General features: G+C 37.9%; 1 protein-coding gene across 1 annotated transcript in view; it reads right to left on the bottom strand.

The window, feature by feature from the left end:
- Positions 1–19,455, bottom strand: part of SPATA16 (spermatogenesis associated 16) — a gene marked incomplete at both ends in the record, with an annotated part of 242,557 nt that overhangs the window by 177,238 nt on the left and 45,864 nt on the right. Inside the window, one exon of the mRNA XM_081302727.1 lies at positions 2,363–2,508. Coding sequence (XP_081158853.1) covers positions 2,363–2,508 — 146 coding nt within the window. The remainder of the gene's footprint in view (positions 1–2,362; positions 2,509–19,455) is intronic.

Genomic DNA, 19,455 nt, shown 5'->3' on the forward strand with positions numbered 1-19,455 from the left:
AACTTGGAGATAGAAGTAAAAATTAGTTTATAGCAGAAAAAAAGTATATCAAAGTTAATATTAACATAATAGGGAAGATCATGTTACTATCTATCATTATATTTCTTTTCCTAAATAATTCTAGAGGTCTTGGAATAGCACTCTTAGTTTTAAGACAGAAGTTTTCTAATTCTAAACAATGAACCTATTATAGCTGACTGTGCATTTTTAGAGATAGTAGCATCTTATTGTTCTTATATTTGAATTTTATCTGTTATGGTTTGGATGTGAAGTGTCTCCCAAATACTCACATATGTGAAAATGCATGAAGGTTCAGAGAAGAAATGATGTGGTCATAGCCTTAAACCATTCAGTGAATTAATCACCTGATGGAATTAATTGAGTGGTAACTAAAGGCAGGTGTGGTGTGGCTGGAGGAGTAGTGTATTGAGGGTGTGGCTTTGGGGTCTATATTTTGTATCTGGCAAGTGAGATCTCTCTCTCTCTCTCTCTCTCTCTCTCTCTCTCTCTCTCACTGCTTTCCGATCATCAATCAGGTGAGCTGCTTTCCTCTCTCATACTTCCACCATGAAGTTCTGCCTCACCCAGAGTCCTGAGGAATGCAGTCAACCTTCTATGGACTAAGACCTCTAAAATCATAAGCCCTCAAATAAACTTTTCCTCCTCTACAGTTGTTCTGGTTGGGTCTGTCATTCACAGTGTTGAAACAGCTGACTGAAACAGTATCTTATATTTGAGTGATCCTTCCTTCCCAGAACTCATTTTTAATAAACTGAATGGAATCTTGATTTGAGAAAATCAAAATTCATACCATTTGAGGATTTTATTACTAATTGTGATTCAAAAACCCATCAAAATATTCTGATATCCAGGAGATACTTTCCTTAAAATGTAAGCTATAGTGGTCCTTTTGAGTGTGATGAAAGTCATGGAGAAGGTGTCGTATAATTGCAGTGCATCTCAACTTATTATTGTTTCTGTATGCCTATAGATAGTTTTTGGACTAGTCTTAATTTTGATTAGCTTTCCCATTGTGCTCCAAGCCACCCTAGTAGCCCAGATATTACAATATTTTGACATTTTGAAATATATGTTACCTTTCTAATACTGCTTCTTTTAAATGGAAATGAAGTACAATTCTTTGACAAACCAGATATCCTGACATTGATTTGGAAACTATGGATGCATAAAATGTTGCTAGATATATAGAAAGCAGAATTTTCTTTTGGCATCAAAGAGAATATGTCTTTAGTTTCTGTAGTTTACTTAAGCAGGAGAATTTCTTTCAAGTAGGTTATCTTCTGAATTTCAAAGTGGTTTTGTTGTCTTAGGTTTTTGATATCAGATCAAGACCACTATTAGGGTAGTAAAAAATCCTGGGTTGAACATTTATATCCCAGTTGATGTGAGTTTCAAATGACTTTTATCATATTAGCATATTTCTTACTTATTTAAGTGTCTCAATATAACTGATAATTATATCTCCTAACATTAACAAAGCAGATATTACATTTTCATAGGGATAATAGTTTTGCCATTTTGTTAAAAGAAGTATGAGGACCTGAGATCAGAAAAAGGACAACACAAAGTTCTAGGCAAATTGCTCAAAGTTGGGCAGGGAGGGATAAAGGCTTCATAATTTTAAGGAAAGGATTATTTGAAAGGCATAACATAATCACTTTATCTGTGCTGCAGATTAAAACTGATTATTACTGATAAGAGCAGGACCTTAGAAAATAAGACATAGGACAGGATCATTTTTATAAAAGAAAAAATAGGCCAGGTAATCATGGGAATTCTAGGAAGCTACATGATAATATGATACAGAATTCTCAAGAAGGATATAAATATGAAAAGGGAATCTTTAAGAACATAGATAAAAAGTATTTCACCCCTTTGGAAAGCTGTCCAAAGGCTTCCAGCATCCTTTGAATCAGCTGTGTTATCACCAAACAAACCACGAACTTTCAAGTCGTGTCTGATGCTTCACAGTCAGAATATCCTTCTGTCATTCCCCATCTGTTCTTACATTTCAGAAACACTTTTTACCCTTCAATATTCCTTCCCTTTCTTACCTGCATCTCTCTCTCCTTTTTTTCTGTGGTAATGTGATACTATAGTTATCTGCTTTTTTATTTTGCCCTGCATTATGAAAGTTGGTTATATTTATTTCTCCCATTAGGTTTTGAGATCCCCTTTGCTGTCTCCATGTTTTATGTAGATTTTCATAAATGGAGCAGTATGTAATTTTTTGGTTTTATCTTTAACTTGAAATGAAATAGAAGGTGATCAGACAAGCTCTGACAGTTCCCTGTCCTTGCATGGATAGTATTTCCTTGTGGTTAGTAGCATTTCATTTTACCTGTGTGCATGATTCAGAGCAAGGTCAGGTTTCCTCATCCGAAGATAGCAGGTAACAAGCTTTGTCTCAATGAAACTTGCCACGCTTGCTATATCTTCAGCAGATGATTCAAAAGGTTTTCCCAGAGCTGCCCCTTTGCTGCAAAGCTTTAAAAAATAGAACACATTAAATTTCCTAAAAATCTTGTCATATAATTTATCTTTTAAGTAAACAAAACATACACATGTATGCATACTTTTCCAACTATAAATAAAATATTAATGTTTTTCATTGTAAATTAAATAAATTGTTCCTGTTCACTATTATGTGACTATAATACAAAATAAGTGATACATTTTACTGTAAAATGTTTCCTATATAATATTTTAAAAGTATGATACAGTTTAAAGGAGTACCATTTGCTAAGAATGTCTGTTTTAAAAATAATGCACACAATAAGCAAAGTTATTAACAGAAAACTAGGCATAAATCATATTAAATACCAGTGCTTTTATGAAAACCCAGCTGAGCAATGATCTAGCACACTATCAAGTTTGATTTAATATAATAAGGGGTATCGGAAGTAAACTCCTAGGAGCCATTAACATGATCGGTGATTAATTTGAGCCTGAATCATATTCTCTAGGATATTATTGAAAGAAAAGAAGTGAAAATTTATAAGAATTTATTGGCAGAGGCCACGGTATTTGAAAAACATGGCAAGAATGTGGAATTCTTAATAAAAATTCCAGGAAGTCAATGGTTTCTGGGCAACATAGATAAACTATAGAGGAAGAAAATAAAATAATAATTTTTTGAGAGAACCCCAAACATTAAGAAGTATCAATAATATGACAAGAGTGTACCAGCATTTCCCCCCCCCCCTCAGACTTTTCTACTGTTCCTTGGAATGAAGATTGATGGGAAAGGAGAAACCCCATCATCTGTTCATGGGCCTTATTCACGATACTTTATTGTTTGCTCTCTTCTACATACATCTGTGCTTATACTGGGGGAAATGTTCTCACCAGAGAGAGCAATACTTGGAAGTAATACCAATTTGTGTATATAAATTAATATAAAACTTCTTGTATTCTAAATCCTCTTTGTTTAAATGACAGAGTTCAAAATATTTTTTCTGTTATAGACTGTCTTAAGACTGACTTGCCATGTACATTAGCACTACTGTTAATTTTTTAAAATGCAGTTTGAGTTATTTGAGAATGACTAGTTTTTGCACTAGTTTTTTTTTTAAAGGAGAGAGAGAGAGAGAGAGAGAGAGAGAGAGAGAGAGAGAGAGAATCTTTTTTGTAGATGGACACAACACAATGCCTTTATTTATTTATTTTTTTTAATGTGGTGGTGCTGATAATTGGACTCAGGTCTGGCCCCTGCTAGGCGAGCGCTCTACCGCTGAGCCGCAATCCCAGCCCCAACACACTCAATAATTATAGTAATAAATTGGGAGTTATTGAATGCTATTATCTTTTCTTTGGATATCATATTAATTCCATGGATTTATATTATTTTACAACGTTTTGCCATCTTGATGGATAAAAATTTCAATTTATTCATTAATCAATAAATATTTATTGAGCATTTACTATTAATTTCCAGCCCAAAATTGCTGCTTTCATAATTTAAAACCACTAATTTGGCCTTTTTCATAAATTTTGGAAATTTTAAGCTCTGTGCAAATTTTTGTTTTCTATTCCTTGTCTATTTCCATTGTCATAGTAATCTTTTATTGATAATAGTAGCCATTTAGCTATATGTTATTATTCCTTTCCTGTAGCGTGTACACACACACACACACACACACACACACATATATGATCAAATGGGGTTTTACCTACAGATTATTCTTCATATAAGTATTAACTTTTATTCATGTTTTTATAAGTGCTATACATAAAACATTATAAACTGGGTGCAGTGGTTCACACCTATTTTCCCAGAGGTTTGCAAGGCTGAGACAGGAAATTTGTGAGTTCAAATTCAAAGCCAGCCTCAGCAATTTAGCAAGGCCCTAACCTAAACAACTGTGTGAGACCCTGTCTCAAAATAAAATATGAAAAAAGGGAGTGGGGTGAGAATGTTACTCAGTGGTTAGGCACCCCAAGTTCAATTCTTAGTACCAAAAAAACAAAGTTTCTCTCAATTATTTTGAAAAATAAAAAAGAGATTATTTGTGTATGATACCATGGAAATAACCTCAGTCAATGCTATGTTTGGATGTTTCCTACAAATTAACCAATGAGATTGTTAATAAAAGTGAAAAGACATTTAACACATATTTAGCAACTATCTCTGAGAGTCTAACATCAGAACCAGCAAATGTGGTTGTAAGTAGACTTTAACACATAATTTTATAAAGCTTTATAATCTATATGTGACAGCTTGAGACACCATTTCCTCTCTCCTATCAATATGATACTATTGGACCTGGAAATTCATAAACACAGTTTTCCAGAAAAAAAAAATGTATGGGATAACAATGAAACACAAAGTAGAAAACAAAATTACTAATATTTATGTGTTTTTTCTTTATTAATGTCTCATAGCATTAAAATTGTAAACTTTCTATTTTAGCAATCTTTTCATCACTATGAACAAAAGACTGACAAGAACAACCTACAGAGAGTAAAGTTTATTTTGGTTGATGGTTTTAAAGTTTCAGTCCATGGCTGGCCGACTCCATAACTCTGGGCCCAAAGTAAGGCAGAACATCATGGCAGAAGGGCAGGGTGAATAAAAGCAGCTCAGAACATGGCAACCGGGAAGAAGAGGGGGCGGGGCACTCTGCTCACACAGGACAAAATATAAACCCCAGAGGCATACCTCCAGTGACTTACTCCCTCTAGTTATAACCTACCTGCCTACAGTTACTGCCCAGTTTTTATCCACTGATTAGGTCATATCTCTCATAATCTAATCATTTGACCTCTGAAAATCCTTGCACTGTATCATACATGACCTTTGGGGTGATACCTCATAGCCAAAACATAACACCTCTTCTTTATTTCTTAAGTGAAATCAGCATTTTTCTCCAAGTCTTAAATACCCAAAACTTTGAATAAAATCTTAACCAAAAAAAAAAATGAAACAATTCATGCATCATTATGTGTTCTTTGTGCCTTCCTGTACACGTTATTCTCTGATTTTATGGTGTGGATAAGTCTCCTTTCACAAGCACACATTTTTTGAGTTGAATATACAAGGCTATTCAGAGAACAGTTTTCATGAGGACATTCAGATCCTTCATGGCAAGAGGAAGCTGGCCTTCAGATTTTAGATATTACAAACTTTGTCTATGAACACTAAGAGAAAGTGAAGAATAAATGCCTGATCTACTAACATCTGTAATCTCTTCATTTCTGTGAGATTCAAGGTCCAAAAAGGAATAAAAATCATCAATCTTAATAAACAAATGAAAATACTTCATGAGTCCAAACTATAAGACATTAGTGAAAGACAAGAATGATTTTTCATTTCAGATTAAAATGGGAACACAGAGAGCCTGGTAGATAGGCTTTATGTGTATTTGTGGTAATCTTGCTTTATCAATTGAGTATTATAAGACTGATAACGTTAATGATTTTATCAAAGATTGCTTTATTTGTTATCTTCCAAAGTAGTAAATCTTTGAAATGGGCTTGGCAATAGGGAAATTGCTTTAAAAATGTTGAGTTTAAAGGCAGAATTATAGGTACATATAGACAGAATTCTGATATCAGAATCTTGAAAATCATTCCATATATTTTTGGAATTTTTAAATTTCTATGCACAGACAGTAGCTTAGGCCAGAGGGTGGAAGTAAAGAGAAGTCCAGCCCCTGGCTGAGCCCACACCTGGCGCAGCAGCGAGGTGGCTGTGTGACTCTGGGCAAGTCACTTTCCCTCTCTGTGCTTCACTCAGCTTTTGTACAAAACAACATTAAAAGTGAGACCAGGACTTAGGCAGAAGATGGCGGCGAAGGGAGTGCATCACCCCAGTGCGCCGCGTCACTGTGCGGGAGAAAGACGAGGTGAAACAGCTGAAGGCTATCTTGTTGGGAATTTCCAGTGAAATTGAGGTGCTCCAGAATCTAGTGGACAGATTTCCATTGCGCGAGATTCGGCTGCGGGCGATTTCTCCGCATGGAGGGTCGCGCCCCGCAGCTGGAGTCTGCGGCACACGCTGGGAAGCGGCGAGGTGCCAGAGCGGGGGTGCAGTGATGCGGATTCTGGGGGCTCCTGCCAGTGGTGCAATGGCCGTGCTTAGTGCTGAGTACCGGCTTTGAGACAGAGGAGAGAAGCGGTCCAGTTTGGTTCTCGACACCGGTCGGAACACGGAGGAGGACAGCAGCCGCCATCTTGGAGAGCTGATGTAATCATCCCTGTTTCTACTGATCTCTGCTCCTTTAGCTACGGAACAGGTGATTTCAGGCTGGTATTTGCCTGCGTCTCGCAGACAGATTGCTCAGGCTCCAGGCTGGAGAACCAGTGGAGAATACTCCTAGGGGCTCGCTACTGGCAAGGCGTGCGCTGGGCTCTGAGCAGCCGGACTCTGGTTCCCGGGGCTGCTTTGGCCCAGGGCTGGGGAACCTGCGGAGACTGCGTGTTGAGGCCAGCTCTAAGTGGAGCGTGTGCTGAGCTCGGGGCGGCTGGGTTCTGACTCCCGGAACAGTTTTGGCCCAGGGCTGGCGAGCCCGCGGGGACTGCGTCTTTGAGCCTGCTCCCAGCGGAGCACCTAGCTCGGAGAGCTTGGAGCTGCCGGGCTCTGGCTCCCGGAGCTGCTTTGGCCTGGGGCAGGGGAACCCGCGGGGGTCACTCCTTGGAGCCTGCTCCTAGCGGAGCATGAGCCGGGATCGGAGAGGCCGGGTTCTGGCTCCCGAAGCTGCTTTGGCCCAGGGTTGGGGAACCTGCGGTGACTGCTTCTCGGTCCAGGTCCTGCTGGGTGCTGTGGGGGCCAGGGGGGCAGAGTGGAGCTGCCGCCTGCGCCCAGAGCAGGCCAAGTGACCCGCCGGCGTGGTATCACGACACCCCAACTGCAGCTGGTGCTGAAGAGAGTAGCCGCCCATGCCTAGAACAGGACCAGCGACCCGATGGCGTGATAGCCAAGTCACCCCATTTGGAGTAGGGGCTGTGCAGAGCCGGCGTCTGAGCCTGCAAGGTAGGCAGACCTGCGTCCCACTGGCAGGACAGGCCCGGTAGCCTGCCAGCGTGGTGGACACGTAGCACCGAGGCAGTCACGTCACACTGGTTGGAGCAGGGGTGGAGCAGAGCCACCGCCCGTGTCCAGAAAAGGCCCAGCGCCCAGCGACCCGTTGGAGAGGCAGTCAGGTACCCCCATTGGGAGTGGGGGCTGAGCAGAACTGCCGCCCAAGCCCGCAAGGTAGGCAGACCTGCGACCCACCGGCGGAACAGGCCTAGAGGCCTGCCAGCGTGGTAGACAGGTCACACCAATTGGAGTAGGGGCTGAGCAGAGCCGCCGCCCACATCCAGATCAGGACCAACAACCCGAGGGCGTGGTAGTTACGTCACCACAATTGGAGTGCGGGCAGAGCAGAGCTGCCACCCGCGCCCGCAGGGTGGGCAGACCTGGGACCGACCAGAGTGGTAGACAGATCACCCTAATTAGAGGAGGAGCACAGCCACTACCTGCCCTGCAAGGGAGATTTTCCAACTATACAAGAGCAATATAAATAAATAGGGGGAAAATTTCAAAAACACAACAGTTTCACCAAGCAGAAAGAAACGCGAGCAGTATGAAAAGACAAGGAAAGAAAGGACCATAAGCAATGCAGGTCAAATCAACTTTAGAAGAGGTAATAGCTGCAACAGATGGAATGTCAGAAAAAGAGTTCAGGATATACATGCTTCAGATGATCTGGAGTCTCAAGGAAGACATGAGACAGCAAAATCAGACAATGAAAGATCACTTTGACAAGGAACTACATAAACAAATCCAGGAAGTAAAAGATCAATAAAACAGGGAGATAGAGGTAATAAAAAACAAATAGAAATCCTAGAAATGCAGGAAGCAAAAAACCAACTTAAAAACTCAATTGAGAATACTACCAGCAGAGTAGATCACTTAGAAGATAGAACATCAGACAATGAAGACAAAGTATTTCAACTTGAAAAGAACATAGACAGCTCAGCAAGACTGCTAAGAAACCATGAGCAGAACATCCAAGAAATATGGGATAACATTAAAAGACCAAACTTAAGAGTCATTGGGATACATGAAGGTATAGAGGTCCAAACCAAAGGAATGAGCAATCTATTCAATGAAATAATATGAGAAAACTTCCCAGACTTGAAGAATGAGAAAGAATCCCAAATCCTAGAAGCCTACAGGACGCCGAATGTGCAAAATCATAAGAGATCCACACCTAGACACATTATAATAAAGATGCCCAACATACAGAATAAGGAGAGAATTTTAAAAGCTACAAGAGAAAGGAAGCAGATTACATTTAGGGGTAAACCAATCAGGATAACAGCTGATCTCTCAACACAGATTCTGAAAGCTAGAAGATCCTGGAATAACATATTTCAAACACTGAAAGAAAATGGGTTCCAACCAAGAATCGTGTATCCGGCGAAATTAAGCTTCAGGATGGAAGATGAAATTAAAACCTTCCACGATAAACAAAAGTTAAAAGAATTCGCAGCTAGAAAACCATCTCTTCAAAAAATCCTTGGCAAAACATTAGAGGAAGAGGAAATGGAAAATAACAATGAAAACCAACAGTGGGAGGTAGGACAGTAAAGGGGGGAAAGTAATCAAAGAGGAAAACAAATCAGGTTTAGTAACATTAATAAACAAATATGGCTGGAAGAACAAACCATATCTCAATAATAACCCTAAATGTTAATGGCTTAAACTCACCAATTAAGAGACACAGGCTAGTTGAATGGATCACAAAACAAGACCCAACAATATGCTGCCTACAGGAGACGCATTTGATAGGAAAAGATATACATAGACTGAAGGTGAAAGGTTGGGAAAAATCATACCACTCATATGGACTGCGGAAACAAGCAGGAGTGTCCATACTCATATCTAATAAAATAGATTTCAAGCCAAAGTTAATCAAAAGGGATAAAGAGGGACACTGCATACTGCTCAAGGGAACCATACACCAACAAGACATAACAATCATAAATTTATATGCCCCAAACAATGGTGCAGCTATGTTCGTCAAGCAAACTCTTCTCAAGTTCAAGAGTCTAACAGACCACCATACAATAATCATGGGAGACTTCAACACACCTCTATCACCACTGGACAGATCTTCCAAACAAAAGTTAAATAAGGAAACTATAGAACTCAATAACACAATTAACAACCTAGACTTAATTGACATATATAGAATATACCACCCAACATCAAGCAGTTACACTTTTTTCTCAGCAGCACATGGATCCTTCTCAAAAATAGATCATATATTATGTCATAGGGCAACTCTTAGACAATATAAAGGAGTAGAGATAATACCATGCATCGATCTGATCATAATGGAATGAAACTGAAAATCAACGATAAAAGAAGGAAGGAAAAATCATGCATCACTTGGAGAATGAACAATAGGTTAATGAATGATCAATGGGTTTTAGAAGACATCAAGGAGGAAATTAAAAAATTCTTAGAGTTAAATGAAAACACAGACACAACATATCGGAATCTATGGGACACATTGAAAGCAGTCCTAAGAGGAAAATTCATTGCTTGGAGTTCATTCCTTAAAAAAAGAAAAAAACAACAAATAAATGATCTCATACTTCATCTCAAAATCCTAGAAAAAGAAGAGCAAAACAACAGCCAAAGAAGTAGAAGGCAAGAAATAATTAAAATCAGAGCTGAAATTAATGAAATAGAAACAAAAGAAACAATTGAAAAAATTGACAAAACTAAAAGTTGGTTCTTTGAAAAAATAAATAAAATCGACAGACCCTTAGCCATGCTAACGAAGAGAAGAAGAGAGAGAACTCAAATTACTAGCATACGGGATGAAAAAGGCAACATCACAACAGACACTTCAGAAATACAGAAGATAATCAGAAATTATTTTGAATCCTTATACTCCAATAAAATAGAAGATAGTGAAGGCATAGATAAATTTCTTAAGTCATATGATCTGCCCAGATTGAGTCAGGAGGATATAGACAACCTAAACAGACCAATAACAATAGAGGAAATAGAAGAAACCATCAAAAGACTACCAACTAAGAAAAGCCCAGGACCGGATGGGTATAGAGCAGAGTTTTACAAAACCTTTAAAGAGGAACTAACACCAATACTTTTCAAGCTATTTCAGGAAATAGAAAAAGAGGGAGAACTTCCAAATACATTCTACGAGGCCAACATCACCCTGATGCCTAAACCAGACAAAGACACTTCAAAGAAAGAAAACTACAGACCAATATCTCTAATGAACCTAGATGCAAAAATCCTCAATAAAATTCTGGCGAATTGGATTCAAAAACATATCAAAAAAATTATACACCATGATCAAGTATGATTCATCTCTGGGATGCAAGGCTGGTTCAATATACGGAAATCAATAAATGTTATTCACCACATCAATAGACTTAAAAATAAGAACCATATGATCATCTCGATAGATGCAGAAAAAGCATTCGACAAAGTACAGCATCCCTTTATATTCAAAACTCTAGAAAAATTAGGGGTAACAGGATCATACCTCAACATTGTAAAAGCAATCTATGATAAGCCACAGGCCAGCATCATTCTGAATGGAGAAAAATTGAAGGCATTCCCTCTAAGATCTGGTTTAAGACAGGGATGCCCTCTCTCACCACTTCTGTTCAACATAGTCCTCGAAACACTGGCCAGAGCAATTAGACGAAAGAAATTAAAGGCATAAAAATAGGAAAAGAAGAACTTAATGTTAGTCATCTTCTCATGCTCTTCTTCCCTACTCTGTTCTTAGTTACTTTCCTTATATCAAAGAAGACATTTGGCATTTGTTTTTTAGGGATTGGCTAGCTTCACTTAGCATAATCTACTCTAATGCCATCCATTTCCCTCCAAATTCTATAATTTTGTCATTTTTTAATGCAGAGTAATACTCCATTGTGTATAAATGCCACATTTTTTTTATCCATTCGTCTATTGAAGGGCATCTAGGTTGCTTCCACAGTCTTGCTACTGTGAATTGTACTGCTATGAACATCGATGTAGCAGTGTCCCTGTAGCATGCTCTTAAATTATCACTATTTGCAGATGACATGATTCTATACCTAGCAGACCCAAAAGGGTCTACAAAGAAACTATTAGAGCTAGTAAATGAACTCAGCAAAGTGGCAGGATATAAAATCAACACGCATAAATCAAATGCATTCCTGTATATCAGCGACAAATCCTCTGAAACGGAAATGAGGACAACTACTCCATTCACAATATCCCCCCAAAAAATAAAATACTTGGGAATCAACCTAACAAAAGAGGTGAAAGACTTATACAATGAAAACTACAGAACCCTAAAGAGAGATATAGAAGAAGACCTTAGAAGATGGAAAAATATACCCTGTTCATGGATAGGCAGAACTAACATCATCAAAATGGCGATATTACCAAAAGTTCTCTATAAGTTCAATGCAATGCCAATCAAAATCCCAACAGCATTTCTTGTAGAAATAGATAAAACAATAATGAAATTCATATGGAATAATAAAAGACCCAGAATAGCAAAAACAATGCTAAGCAGGAAGTGTGAATCAGGCGGTATAGCGATACCAGACTTCAAACTATACTACAGAGCAATAGTAACAAAAACAGCATGGTACTGGTACCAAAACAGGCAGGTGGACCAATGGTACAGAATAGAGGACACAGTAACCAATCCACAAAACTACAACTATCTTATATTTGATAAAGGGGCTAAAAGCATGCAATGGAGGAAGGATAGCATCTTCAACAAACGGTGCTGGGAAAACTGGAAATCCATTTGCAGCAAAATGAAACTGAATCCCTTTCTCTCGCCATGCACAAAAGTTAACTCAAAATGGATCAAGGAGCTTGATATTAAATCAGAGACACGGCGTCTGATAGAAGAAAAAGTTGGCTATGATCTACATACTGTGGGGTCGGGCTCCAAATTCCTCAATAGGACACCCATAGCACAAGTGTTAACAACTAGAATCAACAAATGGGACTTACTCAAACTAAAAAGTTTTTTCTCAGCAAAAGAAACAATAAAGAGGTAAACAGGGAGCCTACATCCTGGGAACAAATCTTTACTCCACATACTTCAGATAGAGCCCTAATATCCAGAGTATACAAAGAACTCAAAAAATTAGACAATAAGATAACAAATAACCCAATCAACAAATGGGCCAAGGACCTGAACAGACACTTCTCAGAGGAGGACATACAATCAATTAATAAGTACATGAAAAAATGCTCACCATCGCTAGCAGTCAGAGAAATGCAGATCAAAACCACCCTAAGATACCATCTCACTCCAGTAAGATTGGCAGCCATTATGAAGTCCAACAACAACAAGTGCTGGAGAGGATGCAGGTAAAAGGGTACACTTGTTCATTGTTGGTGGGACTGCAAACGGGTGCGGCCAATTTGGAAAGCAGTATGGAGATTTCTTGGAAAGCTGGGAATGGAACCACCATTTGACCCAGCTATTCCCCTTCTCGGTCTATTCCCTAAAGACCTAATAAGAGCATGCTACAGGGACACTGCTACATCGATGTTCATAGCAGCACAATTCACGATAGCAAGATTGTGGAACCAACCTAGATGCCCTTCAATAGATGAATGGATAAAAAAAATGTGGCATTTATACACAATGGAGTATTCTCTGCATTAAAAAATGACAAAATCATAGAATTTGGAGGGATATGGATGGCATTAGAGCAGATTATGCTAAGTGAAGCTAGACAATCCTTAAAAAACAAATGCAAAATGACTGCTTTGATATAAGGGGAGTAACCAAGGACAGGGTAGGGACGAAGAGCTTGAGAAGAAGATTAACATTAAACAGGGATGAGAGGTGGGAGGGAAAGGGAGTGAGAAGGGAAATCGCATGGAAATGGAAGGTGATCCTCAGGGTTTTACAAAATTACATATAAGAGGAAATGAGGGGTAAGAGAAGAATAATACAAGTGGAAGAAATGATTTACAGTAGAGGGGGTAGAGAGAGAAATGGGGAGGGGAGGGGAGGGGGGATAGTAGAGAATAGGATAGACAGCAGAATACATCAGACACTAGAATGGCAATATGTAAATCAATGGAAGTGTAACTGATGTGATACAGCAATCTGTATACGGGGTAAAAATGGGAGTTCATAACCCACTTGAATCAAACTGTGAAATATGATATATTAAGAACTATATAATGTTTTGAACGACCAACAATAAAAATAACAACAACAACAACAAAAAAATTTCTATGCACACATTTTCATGAATTGAGAAGTTAGTTCTCTAGAAGACAGACCGATTTTAACATGGTGTGGACTAGTGTGAATGCAGAGACTGTGTTCAACTTCTGTTTGTCTAAAACTAGACTCTAAAAAATCTTTGGTAAGTCATGGACCTAAGGGAATAAAAACTTTTAAGCTACCTGAAATTGAATATCAGTAAAAAGATTTTGAATTAGGAAAAATAATATTATGAGTTAATTTTTGTTTCAAAAGGAACTTTTTAAAGCATTTTTGAATAAGGTTTGGGCATATTAAAAGTATAATATTTAGGGGGAAATGCAGGTGAAACACTTCTAATTGCTTTAATGAGAAGTTAGATATTAAAATGAGACTTCAATAGTAAATTAGAATTATAAATTGAACTTTTAATAAGAAGATGCCAGGCACAGTGGCACATGCCTGTAATCCCAGTGGCACAGGAGCCTGAGGCAGGAGGATCACAAGTTCAAAGCCAGCCTCAGTAATTAGCAAGGCCTTATCAACTCAGGAAGACATGATGTGCCACAGTCCGGTTGCAGCAAAATAACCGGGGGGTGACGAGCAACTTGTGTAGATTGATACAGCAGGAGTAGAAGCCGTTTATTGTAGGACAGGAGCGGTATTTATACATTCCACGCAGCTTATCTTAATTAGCATAAACTAGATACATCAGTCAACCAATAAGAAATCTCCCTCTGGCAAAATGCCAGGCGCCATCCTGACTTGTTTACAGACTCTAACATTTCCCCCTTTTGTTTAATTTAAATAACGACCATAGTGGTTTTTACACAAACACCATAAATAATCTGCTACAAGCAGAAGGGGAGGATACAAAATGCCACAATACCAAGCCAATTGATGGCTCCATGCAAGAAGCCCTTGGAAAAATTATACCAGCAATGACACCATTAGCAAAGATACCGAGTTACAATTTGTTGTAGATTACAGTTTGTTGTCTCAGTCCAGGTAAAGCAGTGTCTCAATAGATTAACTCACAGTCCAGGTAAATCACAGTCCAGGTAAGTTCTGCAGGCAGCTAGCTTGATCTGAAGTCTCGTCTGGTTCTCAGCAACACTGGAAATTCTTTCACTTTCGTTTTCACTGGCACTGGGATGAAGGCAGGAACTCCAGATGGCTAAAGAAAATCCTGCAGTATTCCAGCAGGCACTAAGAAAACAACCTTCTGAACAAATTAGTACATTATCTCAAGGTTTTTTATATTTGAAATAAGCCTTAATAGTGCTCATTACTCATTAGCCTCCAGGTGTGGGAGAATCATTGTAGTTACTGGCCTTGGAAATGATCAAACTTCAGGGACACGGGCCGGGCCGTCTTCTGCCTGCAGCGTCCCTGGCAGCCCCAGATGGCCCCTTGTAGAGTCCCAGACTCAAACTGCTTCTGGGCACAGGGAGCAAGAGCCTGCGAGACTGTGCCTCCAGGTCAGGTCTAGATTTGGGCTCCCGGCAGTGGAAGAGCCGGCTGCCACCGCTTGGAAAGTACTTGCTCTGCCATGACCAACTCGCGCACATGGCAGCCGCCATGCACCCTCCAGTAACGAAAAGTATTCAGTAATAGCCTTTTGCTGCAACTTTTTTCCTGATAATCCTTCCTCCTCTGAACTTTCTTCTTTCTAACTAGAGTTCCTGGGCTTCCGTCAACACATGCCCTAATTATTCTTGGTTCCACTGGGGTGCCTTCTTCCCGTAGTAATTTACTTAACACCCCTTCCATATTTTCGTCACAAAGACAATACAACATTTCAAGACAAAACAAGACACAAACATACTGTATCAATCTTCTCCATTTTCTCAAAATGGCCATTTTTCCTCTCGCCCTATCTGCCTAGGGACGAGCAGATTGCTCCTGTCCTATCTATGGACAGGCAACTTTTTTTTTTCGTCACTTACCCCCGAGTGTCCCAGGGCTCCCCGTACAGGCCACCATCTGCCGCAGTCTGGCTGCAGCAAAATAACCAGGGGGTGATGAGCAACCTGTGTAGATTGATACAGCAGGAGTGGAAGCCCTTTATTGTAGGACAGGAGCTGTATTTATACATTCCACACAGCTTATCTTAATTAGCATAAACTAGATACATCAGTCAACCAATAAGAAATCTCCACACTTAATGGCTCGCTGGCGTTACTTCACAAACCACTCCCTTTGGCATTTTGCCAGGCACCATCTTGACTTGTTTACAGACCCTAACATTTCTCTGGCAAAATGCCAGGCGCCATCCTGACTTGTTTACAGACTCTAACAATGATGTCTAAATAAAGTAAAAATAAAAAAAGGATTGGGGATGTTTCTCAGTGGTTAAGCATCTCTGGGTTCCGTTCCCAATACCAAAAAAATAAAAAATAAAAAAAATAAAAAAGTTAATAAAGTGATATATATTTCATAAAAATATTTGATAATTTTCTGAAAACAATAAGATAATGAGACTTTAGAGTTATAAAACATGTTTTCTTGGGTTTCTCAGAGTTGTTTTAAGTACTAAATATCAAATCCATTTTTAGAAATTGTTCACAAAGAAATTCCAAGGGCCATTTAAAGACACAGCAGAAATAATCAATGGTATTATCTTGTGGTCACATTCTAACAAATGCTGACATATATTTTTCTTTAATTAGGGTTATCAGTAATAATATTTATATTGCTATTAGAATATTTGATTATTAGAGTATTTTGGTATTAGAAAATTATTCGAATAATTTATGATGAACATTTGTCTAGTATATTCCTGGAACATAATTTTGAGTACTCTGTCAAGATTTAGGAGAGAGCAATAAATCTTGAAAAACATGGCAATATTTGAGTTATCAAATATCTACAGATGTAGATGTATGTCATCATCCAATCAGTAACTTTAAGATTTTCATTTCTTTTTAGAAATTACCACATAAATAAAGATGAAGAGAAAGTTATCCATAATTCTAGCATCATACACAATTGCCATTAATTTTTGACATATTTCTTTCTATACTTTCATGGTTTTATATCATAATAAAGGATATATTGCACATGATTTCATATTCCTTCATGTCTTTTGTTTTTTTTTCCACTTTTAATTGAAAAATTAGAACATAAAATAGACTCGTGTTACAATTATAGTCCATGATTTCAATAGTCTTCTTTCAGCAAATGAAAAAATCTTAGAAAGTCAGTAAAGATGACATGAACAATATAATCGAGCAACAGGATGTGTGTGTGTGTGTGTGTGTGTGTGTAATATGGTTAAAATATGTGGTGTCCTGCAAAAGCTCATGTGGGAGACAATCCAAGAATTTTCAGAGGTAAATGATTAGATTATCAGAGATGTAATCTAATGAGTGTAATAATATGCTGATATGGATAAGTGGGCATTAACTGTAGACAGGTAAGGTGTGGCTGGAAGAAGTAAGTCACTGGGGTATGCCTTTGGGGTTTATATTTTGTCCCTGGTAAACAGAGCTGTCTCTGCTTCCTGATTGTCATATCCTGAGTTGCTTTCCTCTGCCATGCCCTTCTGCCCTGGTGTTCTGAATCAGCTTTGGTCTCAGAGCTATGGAGTCAGCCCACCCTGGACTATACATCTGAAACCATGAGCCAAAATAAACTTTTCATTCTGTATGTTGATCTTGTCAAGTATGTTGATCACAGCAATGCAGAAACTGACTAAAACAGTATGTATAATGTATATGTATAAAATACACATAAGTATATGCATATACATACACACATGAACATATAAAATTGTCTACCCCCGAATACCCCAAAACAGCAGATTGCATATTTTTCTCAAAGTATTCAAGGGAAAGTTGCCTATACCTCATGAATATACCATAGTGAATCTCACTATTTTGTACATCCACAAGACTGGGGTCTTAATTAGAATAAGACATATTCCATTCTTGTATAATTATATCAAAATGGACTCTATTGTCATTTATAACTAAAATGAACCAAATAAAATAAAAAATAGTAAAACAAAATTAACCTCAACAAATTGAAGAAATTGAATTTATTTTGAATATGTTCTCTGACCATAATGGAATCAAAACTCAACAGTTAAAAACCACAAAATAATCCAATTTGAAAATGAGCAAAAGACCTAACCAGATATTTCACTGAAAAGTGTATACAAATGGCAAAAAACACATAAAAACATTTGACATTATTAGTCATTAGAGAATATGCACTAAAACTATAGTGAGATATTCCTGAACACATGTGAGAATGGCTAATTTTTTTTAAAGTACCAATAACATCAGAAGTGAGAATGCTGACAATACGGATCACTCACATATTGCTGAATGGAATGTAAAATGGTCTAGCCAACTGTGAAAAACAATATCTCAACTTCTTAAAAGCCAACATGCAACTATTGTAAAACCCAACAATTGCACTCCTAGACGCTTAGTCCACAGAAAAGAAGACTTTGTTTACACAAACATCTATATGCAATGAACACACCATAGTGAATCTTACATCATATACATCCAAAAGAATGGAGTCCTAATTAGAATAAGATATATTCCGTGCTTGTACAATTGTATCAAAATGAATACTGTCATGTATAACTGAAAAGAACCAATAAAAAGACTAAAATTTAAAAAATTATATATATTTTTTTATAATTGTAAAGAATGAAAGATGCACTGTTAAACTACAGATGTAAATTGGGAACATACCACGCTCTATGTTCATCTTCTCATGTATAAATTAACATTAACATGATGTTTATAATATATGTGAACAATTCCTCCTCCCAAAAAAGTGTCCATGTATATATTTGTTTATAGCAATGCCATTCATAATAGCATCAAACCAGAAACAATCTCAACAGCCTTTCATTGGGTGAATGGTTAAACAAACTGTGGTACATTTTAAAATAAGGAATACAATTATGCAATAAGAAAGAACAAACTAGTGATATGCAATCACTGGAATGAATCTCCTAGAAATATGCTGAGTTTAAAAGCCAATCCCTCAAGATTACACACTGTGTGATTACATGACCAAATTTTAGAAATGGAGAAAATATCATGGTGTTAAGTATTGGATGGGTTTTGTGGTTTTAAGAGGCGAACAGGAAGGAATCCCTGTAGTGATATAACTAAAGGGTGATGGAACTGTAGGGTATTGTGATTTGGTAGCTAAATATGCAGATTTACACAAAATAAAATTTCCCTGAAATAATATCCACTCCCTTCACATACATAGAGTGCAAGGAAAACTGAAGAAATTTTAGGATTAGTGGATTGTGTCAATAGTAATATTATAGTTGTGAAACTATACTAAAGTTTGCAAGATAGTCCTATTGGGACAAACTGCATAAACCATACATGGGATCTCTCTGCATTACAAATATATGTGAATCTATAATTATGCCAAAGTAAAATATAAATTAAAAAATCATGTTAAAATTTAGGTGTTTTTAGTTTTTTCCCTTGTTTTCTTTTTCCTTCAGGATACCTGTGATCATGCTTAACTGGGATTTTAGATGAGAAGATAAATCATATCCAAGGGCAAGATTTTTCCACAAAGTTTTTGTTAAATTATAGATGAGTCCTATAATAAACAACTCCTGCTGAGGGCCACTGCCAAGTAGGAATGATGCATCAAAATTTCCTTGCCAGCGTACCCCATGTTAAATAGACTTGCCTTGGAATTTCGCTGTTGACATTGCATGTAAGGTGACCTT

Source organism: Spermophilus citellus (assembly GCF_964194105.1).
Source record: "Spermophilus citellus genome assembly, chromosome: 7".
In the NCBI taxonomy this organism is placed as follows: domain Eukaryota; kingdom Metazoa; phylum Chordata; class Mammalia; order Rodentia; family Sciuridae; genus Spermophilus; species Spermophilus citellus.